This window comes from Elephantulus edwardii, unplaced genomic scaffold (assembly GCF_000299155.1).
Source record: "Elephantulus edwardii isolate Elephantulus edwardi_28Jun2011 unplaced genomic scaffold, EleEdw1.0 scaffold00224, whole genome shotgun sequence".
Taxonomy (NCBI): domain Eukaryota; kingdom Metazoa; phylum Chordata; class Mammalia; order Macroscelidea; family Macroscelididae; genus Elephantulus; species Elephantulus edwardii.
Genome location: NW_006399974.1, coordinates 258795 through 273462, shown reverse-complemented (window position 1 = coordinate 273462; position 14668 = coordinate 258795). Strand labels below are relative to the sequence as shown.

The window sequence follows — 14668 nt, the reverse complement described above, 5'->3', positions numbered from 1 at the left end:
AAAAAAAAAGAAGATAGAAGATATACGGAGTCACAGTACCAAAAAGAATTGGTTGACATTGAAAAATTTGAGGAAGTACCATATGAATAAGTGTCAATGGTAATGAAAGAAGAAGTTCAAGCTTATTACATTGATAAAAAGAAGGCTCCAGAAATTGATGAGATACCAATTGACATGTTTCAACAAAGAGATGCAGCCCTGGATGTGCTCACTAGTTTATGACAGCAAATTTAGAGGACAGCTGCCTGGCTGGGTGACCAGAAGAGACACATATTTGTTCTCTTTCTCAAGAAAGGTGATCCACAGAATGTGGAAATAATAAAATAATATCATTAATTTCACAGGCAAGCAAGCTATTGCTGAAGATCATCTGATTTCAGAGAATTGCTAGTAGAAGTTCAAGCTGGGTTTTGAAGAGGCCATGGCACCATTGTGGGTGAAGATAGATCTTGGCTGAAAGTAAAGAATATCAGAAAAATGTCTATTTGTGTTTTCTTGAGGATACAAAGGCATTTGACTGTGTGGATCCTAACAAACTATGGCTAACATTGAGAAGGATGGGAATTCTAGAACACTTACTGTGTTCATTTGAAATCTATAACTAGATCAAGAAGTTTTTGTCCAAATAGAGCAAGAGACCACTTGGTTATAAATTAGGAATGGCTGTGTCAGGGATGTATCCTTTCTCCATACACACTCAATCTGTATGCTGAGCAAATAACTCATGAAGCTGGACACTCTTAGGAGGAATGTGGCATCAAGTTAGGAGGAAGACTAATCAATAACATGTTCTATGCAGATAAAACAACCTTTCTTGATGGAAGTGAGGAGGACTTGAAATGCTTGTTGCAGAAGATCAAGGACTACAGTCTTTGGTGTAGATTATATCTCAACATCAAGAAAATAGAGGTCCTCACCAATGGGCCAACATCATGATACATGGAGAAAGGATTGAAGTCAATGATTTTATCTTGCTTAGATCAATAATCACCATCCTTGCTACCAGAAGTCTGGAGATAAGGAGACATAATGCATTTGGCAAGTCCACTATCAAGTAACTCTCCAAAATACTGGAAAACAATAATATAAGTTTGAAGACTAAGGTTTGACTGATTCAGGCTATGGTCTTTTCAATCACTTGCTATGTGAGAACTGGATACGAACAAGAGTTATAGAAGAACAATTGATTGCTTTGAGTTACGGTGTTGGAGAAGAATACTGAATATCACACAGACTGCCAACAGAACAAACAGGTATGTTTTGTAGACTGTGCTGCCAGAGTGCTCCCTGAAGGAAAAGATAGTGAAGCTTCCTTCCCCCTCAAACTTTAGGCATGTAGCTAGGAGAGACTATTTCTTGGGTAGTAAATTACTCTTTCCACCAGAAAGGTGGAAGGTCAGTGAAAGAGAGGAAGACTTCTAATGAGATGAATTGACAGAGTAATTACAGCAATCAGTTCAAATGTATCAAAGATGATGATGATGATGGCACAAGGTAGGACACTGTTCAGACTTGTTGCTCATATCATCGTTATGAGTTGTACTAAGACCAACAGCACCTAACAACGACCACCACAACTTTGTAGATAGAGACTGATAATGAAGTCTCCAACAGAGATTGACCACACTGGATTTCTGCACACAACTCCAGGCTGAATAAAAACTTGGAACAAAGCATGGAAAACAGGTAGGAGTGATGACCATCAAACAGGTGTGGTAAAATTGGATTAGAGATTTTAAAAGTTCTTCTGATCAAAAAAGTTTTCTTAGAGTTAATGTCAGACCACGTGTGACATCAAGAACAACAAAAATAGCTATTTCAGACTCTAATAAAAGGTTAAAATAAATTATATAGCTAAGCAAACTGTGTGACCAGTTATTGAATATCTCTTCTATTTTGATCAAAGAATCATATTATGCCAAGAATGACAAATTGAGGTGGAATGATGTTGCATTTGTAGTAATAAAGGACATTTCAAGATCTATCCTGAAGTACAATGCTTTTATTGATAAGAGACTATCAATACACAAACAACGACGCCATGTTAATACAACTATTTTTTAAACTTATACTCCACCCACTAAAAGCCAAAGATAAAGAAGTTGAGCCTTTATACCAGTTTGCAGTCTGAAATTCATTGAACTTGCAACTGAGAAGTATTAGTAATAATTGGTGCCTGGAATGTGAAAGAAACAACAAAGAAGAACTAGAAGTTGGAAAATACGGCATTGGTAAGAGACATGAGCCTGGAGACAGAATGGTAGAATTTTGAATGGTAGAATTTTGAATGGTAGAAATTTGATTTATTAATTTCAAACACCTTTTAAAAAAACAGAAATTGTGACTATTTACATAGACTTCATTTGATGGACCATAGAGGATACAGATTGACAAGATCTGTGGAAAGACTTTATGGAGAAGCTCAATCTCAGTAATCAAAATGAGGCTAACTGTGGAACAGATCATCAGTTGTAGTTCTGTGCTGTTGAGTCAGAACTGACCAATAACTGACCAGTAGGTTTCTAGAGGCAATAAGTTGCATGGGAGGAAATATCCTATCTTTATCCCATGGAGCAGCTGGCAAATTTAAAGCTCATGCTTTTGAGATTTCAGTGCAGCTTCTTACCACTAGGTATCAAGCGCTCCCTAAATTTAAATTGAAGCGGAAAAAAAGGAAAAAAAGTTCAGAAGAATAAAAACGTGACCTTGAGTCATTTCTAACTGAATATAAAAACAATCTCAAGAATTAGATTTGACTCAGTGAACATTAATGAGTCAGTTGAATTGTAAGATGACATCAAAGATGTCATCTGTGAAGAAAGCAAAAGGTCATTACCAAAACAAGGGAGAAAGGAAAAACCAAAATTGATTTTAGAAAAGATTATAAACAGAGAACAAAAAAGAGTAAATGTGGAAATCAGAGAGCTGAATAGAAGATTTGAAAGAACATCTTGAGAAGACAAAGGAAAATATTGTCATCAAAGATGGAGTTAGAAAACTAAAAGAGAAGAATGTACTCAGAATTTCATAAGCTGAAAGAACAAAAGAACAAATTCAAGTCTTGAGTTGCCATGTCAAAGAATTCTCTGGGCAAAATAATGACTTTTTTCAGGAAGCATTGGTTGACACTGAACGATTTTAGGAATTAGCATATGTTCATATGGATAGAGAAAAAAAGTTCAATTTGCACTGAAAGCATTAGAGAAAAAAAAAGGACACAGAAATTGATGGAGTATCAATTGAGTTGTTTCAGCAAACAGATGCAGCCCTGTATGTGCTGACTACCCTATTCAAAGAAATTTGGAAGACCTGATCAACTGACTGGAAGATATCTATATTTGTTTTCATTCCCAAAAAGGTTATGCAACAGAGTGTGGAAATTATTACACAATATAATTAATACCACCTGTAAGAAAAATATTGTGAAGAATTATTAAAAAAACCAGTTGGAGATGCACATTGATAGAAAACATCTAGAGATTTAGTCAGGATTCAGAAGAGGACATGGTATTAGAGATATCATTTCTGATGTTAGATGAATCTTGGCTGAAAGCAGAATAACTGAAATTTGTTAACTTGTGTTTTGTGAATATGCAAAGACATTACACTGTGTGGATCATAACAAATTATGGCCAACTTTGAGAAGAATGAGAATCCTATAACACTTAATTGTGTTCATGTGAAACCTATGCATAGGTTTCAAGAATAGTCATAAAAGTTATTCTTTTATTCATGATGCACAGTTTAAAATCAGTAAAATCATGCCTGAAAATTTTATCCCTTTTCTATACCTATTCAATTGTGGCATCCACTTCTGAAATAGCTTGTCTCTGGAAACCCTATGAACTTGGAGAAATAAAGAAAGTTATACAAGTGTTCAGGTCTTTCATTCATAGGGTTACTATGAGTCACCTATGACTTGATGGCATTTAACAATGACATACTATATAAAGAAGAATATGGCATCAGGATTGAAGGAAGAGTCATCAACAACTTACATTATACAGATAACACAATCTTGCTTGCAAAAGTTAAGAAGACTTGAAGCACTTACTGAACTTACTGAACAAGAGTGACTTTCTTTTTTTTCTTTTCCTAGCATGGTGACTTTTTCCAATTAATACCCCTTTTCTCACAAGGTGCCAAAAAAATGTGAGGTGCTTTGCCATACTTCCTTGATTGTGGATACAAACAAGACAAAGTCAGTGACAATTTAATCTTTGTCCATCTATCATGATGTTGCCTATCAACACAATGGTGAAAACTTTTGTTTTTGTGATGTTAAGACATAATCCATATTGAGGTCTATAGTCTTTGAACTTCTGCAGCAAGTGTTTCAAGTCCTCCTCACTTTAAGCAAGGAAGCTTGTGTCATCTGAATAATGCAGGTTGTTGATGATTCTTCCTACTATTCTAATGTCACATTCTTCATCATATAGCCCAACTTCTCGAATGGTTTTCTCAGCATACAAACTGAATAGGTATGGAGAAAGGATATAGCCCTGACACATACCTTTCTTTACTTTAAACAATGAAGGGTTCATTTGCTTTGCTCAGACAACTATCTCTCTCTTTTTTTTTATGGGCATGATTAAATGTTCTGGGATTCCAATTCTTCTCAATGTTAACCATAGTTGTTATAATCTACACAGGTAAATGTCTTTGCATAGTCAACAAAACACAAGTAGACATTCTGGTAGTATTCTCTTCTTTCTGCCAAGATCCATCTGACATCAGCAATGATATCCTTGGTACTACAGCGCATCTAAATTCCTCTTGAACCTCTGGTAGTTCTCTGTCAATATTCAGAGATTTTTTTTGCACATTGGATGATCTTCAGCAGTATTTTGCTTGCATGTTATATTAATGATATTATTTGATAATTCCCACATTGTGTTGCATCACCGTATTGGGAATGAGTACAAATATGGATATCTTCCAGTATATTCATTTTCTCACAACTGGATTAAATAAATTATATTATGAAAATGGAGAAAAAAATTGAAGTCAAGGATTTCATTTTACTTGGATCCACAATCAATGTCCACAGAAGCTACAACCAAAGAAATCAAGCAATGTATTACACTTGGAAAATCTGCTGCAAAAGATCTTTTTAAAAATACTAAAAAATGAAGATGTGACTTTAAAAACTAATGTCCATGATACTAATAATCTTGATGTATTCAGTCACCTTATATGCATGTTAAAGCTAGATAGTGAATAGAGAAGACCAAAGAAGAAATAATACCTTTTTAGTTATGGTGTTAGTAAAGAAGTTTGAATATGTTATGCACTGTCAGAAAAAAAAAATCTAACTTGGATGAAGGACCAGTAAAGCACTTCCTACATGCAAGGACTATAAGACTTTTTTGCATACTTTGGACTTGCTATCAGGAAGGATCAATCCCTGGAGAAAAATTTCATGCTTGGAAAAATCGAGGTCAGCAAAAGAGAAGAAGACCTCCACAAGATTGATTGACCAATGACTGCAACCTTGGGCTCAAAGACAGTAATGATTGTGATTGTGAGAATGGCCTAAGACCAGGAAGTGTGTCGTTCTGTTATACATTAGGTAGGAACTGGCCTGATATTACCTAACAATAACATTGAGAGATATACAGAGAAAGGACTGGATATGTCATGACTGAAAACACAAACAGACAAAAGCCAGAAGTATTAGCCGGATATAGGCAGAGTCCAGGTGAATGAGACAGTCTCTTCTGGTTTTGTGTTTTTGCTACCACACTAAGTTTGTGACCAGAAAGAGTGAAGAGAATAGGGAACCACAAGACAGGGCTATTAAATACCTGAAGTTTAGCAGCTAAAATCCTCTCTTGTTTTTCCACCAATTCAATCCTGTCCTTCTCCATCTTCTCAGTTAATTGTCTGATATGTTCCTGATAACTCTTTTCTTTCTCTTGCATCATCTGCTCATTCTTTTTTTGTATTTCTTCTAATAATTTTTGTGAAGCCTTTGCAGATTCAGCTTTCACACGTTCCACTGTGGAAAAAAAGAAAGAAGAGAAAGGCAAGTGGGATTGCTATCTTAATCTCCCCTCCCCTACTATAATTACCATTGTTGTTGGTTTAGAGGTGAAATGCCTTGGGGAGATTTTTACTTCTGAATAATTGTAACACCAAATGACAAACTATAAGACAGAAATGGCTTCAGAAGCTAAGGCATGTCTTTGCTGTTCTTGGCCTAGTCCAGTAACCACACATTTACCCAGGTCAACTTATTTTAAAAAAATGTAACAGATTTTGAGAGCTATCTGTTTCTTGATTTGCTTTTACTCTCCTTACCTTCAATCTCCTTCTCCTTCTCTTGGAGAGACTGATCTGTCTGTAGAATTGCATCCATCATAGACTCTTTGGACATCAAGTATGTCTGCAAACTCTCTTCAGCCTTGTGAACCAGAAAGCATAGACTTAGCAGTACAAAACGGCGGTAAGCCTTTGCTCCTGTTTTCTTAGCCCACCATCCTTCCCTGTTAGATTTGCTCCTTATGGCTCTGGTGAGATGGGCCCAGGTCAAGCCTCCTGCCAGAGGTGAGCACATGTTTCAGGCTATCCAATCATGTCACTTTATTAATCAGAGTCTTTTGTGGGAGGCTGATATTAATACAAAAAGTATCATGGTCTTCTTAGACTGAGGAATCTAAGATTGGAATAATGGATGCTGTGGACCCATATTAGGTGACCTTGCCAGAGAATGAAGCCATAAGGGAGAAAACAGATTAGAAGAATGGAGATAGAAGGAGAAAGAATGAAAGGGAAGGTATAGTTTGAATGAAAGCAGTAGACAAAGAATGAGATGACATAATTTGTAGTGTTAGATCCAGTTCTCCTTAAAGTCTGTTTTAAGGCTAATGAATTACTATTTTTGCTTAAGTGATCATTTTTGAGTTTGTGTCCCTGGCAACAGTAACATAACATCAGTACCAGATTTAATGAGCTCTTGTGGTATATCAATTAAGCACTTGGCTGGTAACTTAAACGATTAGTGGTTTAAACAGCAGCTTGATGGTACAATGACTTGATGATCTGCTACCACAAGATTGCAGTTTGGAAAAAAATAAAAAAAAACAAACAAGCAGGGGAAAAAACCCCTTTGGGTCATTCCTCCTCTACTAGATGGAGTTGCTATGATTTAACACTAACTTAATGGTACCTAACAATAATAACATAATAGAGGATTACAACAAAATGGTGGATAATTTGATAGTTTACTTTATAACTCAAATATGAGCTGAGTGCACTCTTTTGATAGGCATCATCTACAGTACACATGGTACAACAGAATCACTATACATGGCGATTGAAGGAATGCTATGCAGACAACAAGGTACTTTTGTATGTACTTACCCTTGATTGAACTTGTGATAGAAATAGGCCTCTCTGTTGCAACAATGAAAAACATCTTAGTTACCTGTATCCCCTTCCTGGGTTCCTGTTGGTACTTTTCCTTCAGCTCTTTCATCTTCTGAACAAAGACACGATATCCTCCTGCTTTAGAATAGATCCCCTGACTCACTTCTTCTTCTAGTGGGCTGAAAATATTCTTAAGTAAAGCTGAGCAATGATCTGTTGATACTTGCATGTTCTGCTTACAGAAATCATCCAGCTTCTGTCTTAGCTCAGTCTTTAATGTAAAAATAGGGAGCAAAGAGAAAAACAGGAAAAGGACATAAAAACTTCTAGAATGGTTTCTCCAAGATGTTTATGACCCCTAAAAACTTACAGCTTCTGAACAGGACCATCTCTGTCCTTCCTACCTTCACTTTATACTATGTCTCATATAGTGTTGATAATATTCATTACAGACTTGAGAGTCTCATATAAATACAAGTAAGTCTTCCCCTCCCCCAGTCAGACCAGGAATTTCATGTCAACAAAATAATTGATCAAGGTAATTAAGGCTATAATTTATTTGCTTTTGTCCATAATATCGAATCAACTTGATGTAAACATGGTTGATGGGTGCATGTGTCCAAAGACGTTAAGAGGAAGATTATTACCTCCTCTTCACTTATTGACTATTTTTGTTGAGTTGTAGACGACGACTCATAGAGACCCTATGAACGAAAGACCTGAACCTTAATCATTACAACTAGTATTAGCTTGTATAGTTTTCATCCTTTCTCCAGGTTCATAGGGTTTCCAGAGGCAACCCAATTTGGAAGTTGATGCCGCTCCTGCTTCCAAGCTTGTTTTAATCAGGAAGCTCCAACAAACACTGTTCACCATGGGTAACCATTATCACATTTGACACATCAGTGTCACAGTGTTTAGCATCACAGCCACCTCAGTTACTTCTGTACAGCAAATGTACAGACCAGTGCTATACCACTTAGAAGAATGTTCAACAAAAAACTAATTAAAATTGGGCCTGAAGGCCACAGATTAAAATCACTCACCATTGGTTGGTAGCATAACTTTCTATGCACTAGGCCAACAGAGCTCTCTCTATGTTGTTATTGTTGCTAAGTGCCGTTGAGTTGTAGACCTGTAGACGACTCATAGGTTTTTAAATAGGAGGCCGGATCACATCTTCTCACACCCATGAGCAAATCAACATTCCACCCTACTCCTCAGCAGTACCAGCAAACAAACCTCTGTATAATCCAGTTCCTGCAGACGACTTCCATAGTGGATTCCAGCCCCCTATTGACTATTATGTTATCTAAAATGTCCCATTTACTATAATAGAAGGGGGGGAAATATCCCCGACTTTTCCACAGTATTGTTGTGTACTGGTGAGTTGGAACCAACTTATAGGTGGTTCTCCAGCAGGTTTTCAGGGGTAGTAAATCTCATAGGAATTTGACCAGCTTTCTCTAATGGGGCATCTGGCGAGTCTTATACTTTTGAGTTGGCATTGCAACTCCTTACCATATTAGTAACATACATCTTGCAATAAATAATGCATGGATGTGGGGTAAAGCTAGTACTAGTTGTAATGATTAAGGTTATATGTCAACTTGGCTGAGCCACATATGATTCTCAGTGATTTGGCAGTTATGCAATGATGTAATAATGCTCCATTTTACAATGTGATTGGCCATCCTCTATTTTTCATAATGTTCATTTTCACGGACTGAATTGGTCTTTGGAACCTAACCATGTTGATAAGAGAGGAGTGATGTTGGCACTGTCTGTAGGGAATTGAACAGTTTACTCAAAGGCAGTATCTCTCGGATGGTGAAAAGCCCACTGATATGAGTTAGTTCTGACTGTATGGCAATGAATTATTTAATTTGAGGGGTCATCTATTTCTGAAGTGTTGAGTCCATAATAACAAAATTTGTTACTATAATTGCAAGTAGGTAATTTCTAAATTTAAATATTTACTAAGACTAGGGTCGCTATGAGTCGCAAACGACTAGATGGCAACAACAACAACATTGGTCCTTTCAAAAGAAAAAGTACCATTTCATTTCTTATCAATATTTGGCCTTCCAAGCACCTATTTTGTACAAGCTGGAGAAAAATATATTACCGCTAATTTCTTTTGAAATAATTGGTCCACGTCCTTGAAGGAGTTCTTTATGAAGACCTCGATGGCTTCTTTCTCACTGGCTCTGTGCAGGTCCAGCAGTTCCTGAAGGGTTTCTGTGGGCAGTTGCACCTTCTGGCCCATCTGCTGATCGTAATGGGCAATGGCCTTTTGCACTGCAGCTGAGTTCTCTATCTGAGCCAAGGCCAGGACTGCATTCTCCATGCATGGCAGGTCCCCACTGCTAATGGCATTGACGTAGGTCTGCACCAAGTTCTCCAGACCTTTAACCAAAGAAGAAATGATGATATTCACTGCAGGTGGTATGAAAAGATATCTCTGTTCTATGTCATTTTGAATCTGTCTGCTAATAACTATTTGTCTCACAGTGTAAAAGGCAACGGAATCACCTTGAGCCTGCTGGACATACAGATTCTTAGTTCCTTTCCCAGACTTAATGACTAGAACTTACAATTTGGCAAGATCTCCACATTAAATGCTGTTAGACCAGCAAATGAACATTCCTGTTCTAGACAAAACAAATCCATGTTTATCCATGCTTATATTAATTTTATTCTCAAGTACCATTAGGACAAGAATCCTTTCTTTCTTGTTGATGTCTCCATCACCAATCCTGGTCTATGGTAAGTATTCAATAAAATTTTATGGAGAAAATGCTGCTATTCCAATTACAATGTTTCTTTCATTTTGTCAGCCTAGCTCAGCACTCTATAAGAATGTTCATTGATGATGAATGTTCTGTCTCTGCAATCTACTGTGGTAGCCATTAGCCACACAAAGCTACTGAGCCCCTGAAATGTGGCCTTGTGATCTGAGTTTTAAATTTTATTTAAATTACAATTAAATGCAAATATACATACAACTTTAGTGGCTTCCGTGTTGGACAGTGCAGGTCCCCTGACTAGATCGGTGTTAACTGACAAAGTGTCTTTTATTTCTCTTCCCAATCTTTCCTACCCAAGAGCTTTTTCTACAAGATCTTTTAGAAATATTGGTAGCAACTGTGTTTTAGCAGACTCATAGCAGTATGCTTTGTATTTATCTAAGCTGAAACAAGGCTGATTTTATTGTATCTTAAATTATATTTAATAACAAGTGGAATGAAAGGAGGAAGACTTACGAGGTCCATTAACCTTGATGTTTCCTGAAAGAGTCTTGACCTTAGAATGACTGAAGATGAAGGAACAGAAGTCTGCAACTTGTTGCACAAATTCAGGATCCAATTCATCATCATGCAGTGTCTCAAGGCAAGCAAGCTGCTTCTTGTGAGCAGGCCGATCAAAAATAAAGCATTTCTTTTTTGGGAAGAACTTTCGGATACAGAGTCGAGGCAAGTTAAATTTTTTTTCTTTTTGACTGGTACCTGAAGGAAGAAAATAAAGCTTTTTTTTTTTTAAATATAGGGGCAGGAAAATTTTATTTTCTTCGCAATAGAATCAAAGAGAAAATACTTTAGTCTTTGCCAATCAAATAGCTTCTTTCAACATGTCTCTCTTCTGTTCCTGTATCATGAAAACAGCTTAGGACATTATATAAATAAGTGAATATAATGTTGTTGTGTACTATTGAGTCAGAACCAACCCGTAGCTGACCCTCCAGTGTGTTTTCAGAGACAGTTGACTGAACGGGAGAAAATTGCCCAACCTTCTGTAGAGCAGCTGGTGTCTTCGAGCCATGTACCTTTGGGATTGCAGTACAACTTCTTGACACTAGGACTCCAGAGCTCAGAAAAAAAAAAATTGATTTACAAAGACTGCATGTAGGCTGCATCTGACCTACATTCTTTCCGTGGATATGGCATAAACTAGTATGCCATTCAAGCTTTACTATATTCTGATTCCTTCTACAAAGTATCTTTTACTCCATATTCTCTGGTTAAACACCATTTTAGAAACACTAACTTATTGTTGTTGTTGTTATGTTCCATCGAGTCATTTGTGACTCATAGTGACCCTATGTACAAGAGGCCTAAACACCGCAACATTAACTAGGGAGATAAAATTTAATCTAATCTGTAAGGAATGATGAAGGACAGTATGCTTTCTCATGGAACAGGAAACCTGGTAGTTGCTGGAAAAAATTTAAAATTGTATATATTAATTCAGGGAGTTCTGGTGTCTTAGTGGTAAGAAGTGGTGCTGCCAACCCAAAGGCACCTAGTTTGAATCTACCAGTTAGTTGCTCCATGGGAGAAAGATGGACAATCTCTTCTATGTGAATTTCTACTTCTGAAAACTGAGTAGAGGGCAGTTCCAACTTGATAGCACACAACAACAATATGGATTAATTCAAATACTAAGCAAATATTGATTCTTAAGAAAGAGTAAGAAGAAATAAAAATGTTAAAAAATTCTTTAAAAAAGGACTTTGTTGTTTTGGACTTCCTGTTTTCTACTTATAAATTCCTATTACCTGGAATTAGCTTCAGGGAGTTTTCCAGGTACTCATCAGCTGTGATAGCTTTTCCATTGATATCCAAGTCTAGGTAGAAGTCTCTTACAGTCCACACAAAGTCTGGAAAAAAGGCTATAAACTCAGCTGAATCTTCATCCTTATTTGCACCAGAGTTTACTCTGATTCGATCAGTGAGCTCCGTTACATAGCTAAATGTTAGTTAAGGAGAAGTGTTAAAACTAAAAGGTCCCTGATAGATTTGCTGGTGGTCTAGTGGTAAAAACTTACACTATAATCCTAAAGGCAGATGGTTCAAATCCACCAACTGTTCTGCAAGGATGGGCAATCTCCCCCTGTGCCATTTACTGCATCTGAAAACTCACTTAGTTTTGATTCAATGGCACACCAGAAAGCAATGTGTTATTTTAGTTACTCTCAAGTACTTAAAAATTTTGATTTTACCTTTGTCCTTTACTCATGTCACATTAGGAATAGTTGTGTTGTTGTTTTTTGGGTTTTTTTTTTTTAAAGAAATAGTTGTTTTGCTGTTGAGTACCATTGAGTTTGAACTGATCCACAGTTGACCCTCCAGCAGCTTCTCAAAGGCTGATAATTTCTCAGGAGAAGACTGCCCATCCTTCTCCCATGGAGCACCTGGTGGATTAGAACCATGTGCCCTTGAGGTTGCAGCACAGCTTCCTACCACTAGGCCAAATAGGTGTGTATCTACTTTTTCTTAAGCACTTGATTCACACTCATGTATCTGATTTACTAACAGTTGTGCCCTCTAGCTTTGGTTGGCTTTTGACCAATAAAGGATACTGTAGTTGGTCCAAGGCCTGCTGATTGATGGTTCCCATGCTGTTGTATACAAAGGTGCTGCTCAGGAGGATGGCCAAGGCAAAGATCCAGGAGTCATTCTGGTTGTCTCCCTGGAAATTAGAACATATTTGCTCTAAGAGTCTGCTCATCTAATTGGAGCTTTAGTTTAGTTTTGTTTTCATTTTTAAAGGCTGATCACCTATAAAGGGAAGCCAAATCCACAACCAATTGATTGTAAATTGGCCCAAAACTTTTCTCATTAGTATTTTTGGTTTACATTGCTTCATAGTTTGAAGCATACCAGGTCATTTTATAATCATTGGCATATATTTGCAAAATAAATATTAAGATTGGTGGATATTCTCAAGTCTTAAATACAGTGGTTTAAATTTTTTCTTCTCTCTTCCTTTTTCAATAGCAAAATTGGCTTATGAACAAATGATAACAGTTTATGGACAAGAATGATAATACTTCTGTTTCTTTTATTGAGTAATTACTTTGTATCTAAACTTTATACTATTTATTTATTGTTTTTGTTTTTAGGTGCCATCGAGTCTAGTGCAACTCTGAACCCTGTTCTATTCTTCACCAACCTCATGCTTCCTGAAACACAAGAGCCCATTGCAGCAGTTACCACATCAATCCACGTGGTTGGTCTTACTTTCCTTCACCAATCCTCCACCTTCCCAGTATCATGTCCTTCTCCAAGGAGTAACCCCTCTGGCAACATATCCAAAGTATGTGAGGTGAAGCCTCATCATTCTTGCCTCCAAAGAGCCCTCTGGCTGTACCCTCTTATAATAAAAAAGTAAATAATGAAGAGGGAATCCATAGGTAATGGCCTTAATTAAAACTTGTATCTTCTTTTCTTACCTTCTCAACATCTCCCAGGCCTTCAGTGTCAAGCAGAACTAGAGTCTGGTCTGACTTTGTGGGATGAGGCACACACCACATCCAGATTCCCTTTGTTTGAGACTGTACTGTGGAGCCCAGGCAGAAGCCTGCAATGGGATATTACAAGTAGAGATTTCTCAGGAGTAAATTTTAGAAATTCAGCTAAGATTTAAAGTAACCGTGGTTAGAAGAGATACCTAAAATCACAACCAGTATTGCTCTAAATTACAACCAGAAAAGTGTTCAGTATCAGTTACATATTTTATTTTATCCAAAGACCAGTGTGACACTCGTTGTCACTTTAAAACAATATTACTATAGGTGTTATTATATGAATCAAATATAATCACCACTGCTATATTCTATCCAGGAAAAGAACAATTATACTTATAAAAATCTTAAAGTAGGAAGAAAGAGTGAATTCACTTTTATCCCATAGACCAACATGAAGACAAATGTCCCGTGTATGGATGTAAAGGAAGATGTCAATATTCTTCCCATTTGTCTACTTTCTCTCCTCATATTTGAGGTTAGTGTGCATGGATAGAAGGCACTTAGCAGATCTTCAATAATGTCACTTACCCTTTTTCTTCCCCGCCAGCTTGTTCATTAAGTAGGATTTGCCTGTGCGGTAGAGCCCCACAATAGCCACCACCACAACAGGCTGGGTAATGTCAGACAGGATCTTCAGAGCTTCGGGGTTAACCTTCAGTTTTAAATCAATGTTCTCAATAAGGCACACTGGGCCTGGCATGTACTTCTCGGAGGCCATGTCCAAGGTGTTACTTTATCTGTTCTGAAAGAGGTGAGATGAGTTGGAATTTCCAATCTCTAATTATGTCAACAATTTTCACCAGCTTTAAAATTCTATACTATGCTATAGTTGTTGTTGTTAAGTGGCATCGATTCAAGTACAACTCATAGTGACCCTATGAACAAAAGACCTGAAACCAGTACTGTCTTGTGCCATCCTCACACTTCTGATACACAAGAGCCCGCTGCAGCAGTCATCATGTCAATCCACCTGGTTGAGGATCTTCT

The 14668-nt window shown here is 37.1% G+C and overlaps 1 protein-coding gene across 1 annotated transcript in view; it reads right to left on the bottom strand.

Moving 5' to 3' along the window:
* LOC102848082 (interferon-induced guanylate-binding protein 1-like) overlaps positions 1-14444 on the bottom strand; it is a 54759-nt gene extending 40315 nt beyond the window's left edge. The window contains exons 1-9 of the mRNA XM_006898231.1: positions 14210-14444; positions 13607-13734; positions 12734-12843; positions 11930-12120; positions 10638-10880; positions 9500-9780; positions 7430-7642; positions 6304-6406; positions 5808-6001 (exon numbers count right to left, since the gene is read on the bottom strand). Coding sequence (XP_006898293.1) covers positions 5808-6001; positions 6304-6406; positions 7430-7642; positions 9500-9780; positions 10638-10880; positions 11930-12120; positions 12734-12843; positions 13607-13734; positions 14210-14399 — 1653 coding nt within the window. The 5' untranslated portion in view covers positions 14400-14444. The remainder of the gene's footprint in view (positions 1-5807; positions 6002-6303; positions 6407-7429; positions 7643-9499; positions 9781-10637; positions 10881-11929; positions 12121-12733; positions 12844-13606; positions 13735-14209) is intronic.
* Positions 14445-14668: the final 224 nt, after the last annotated feature.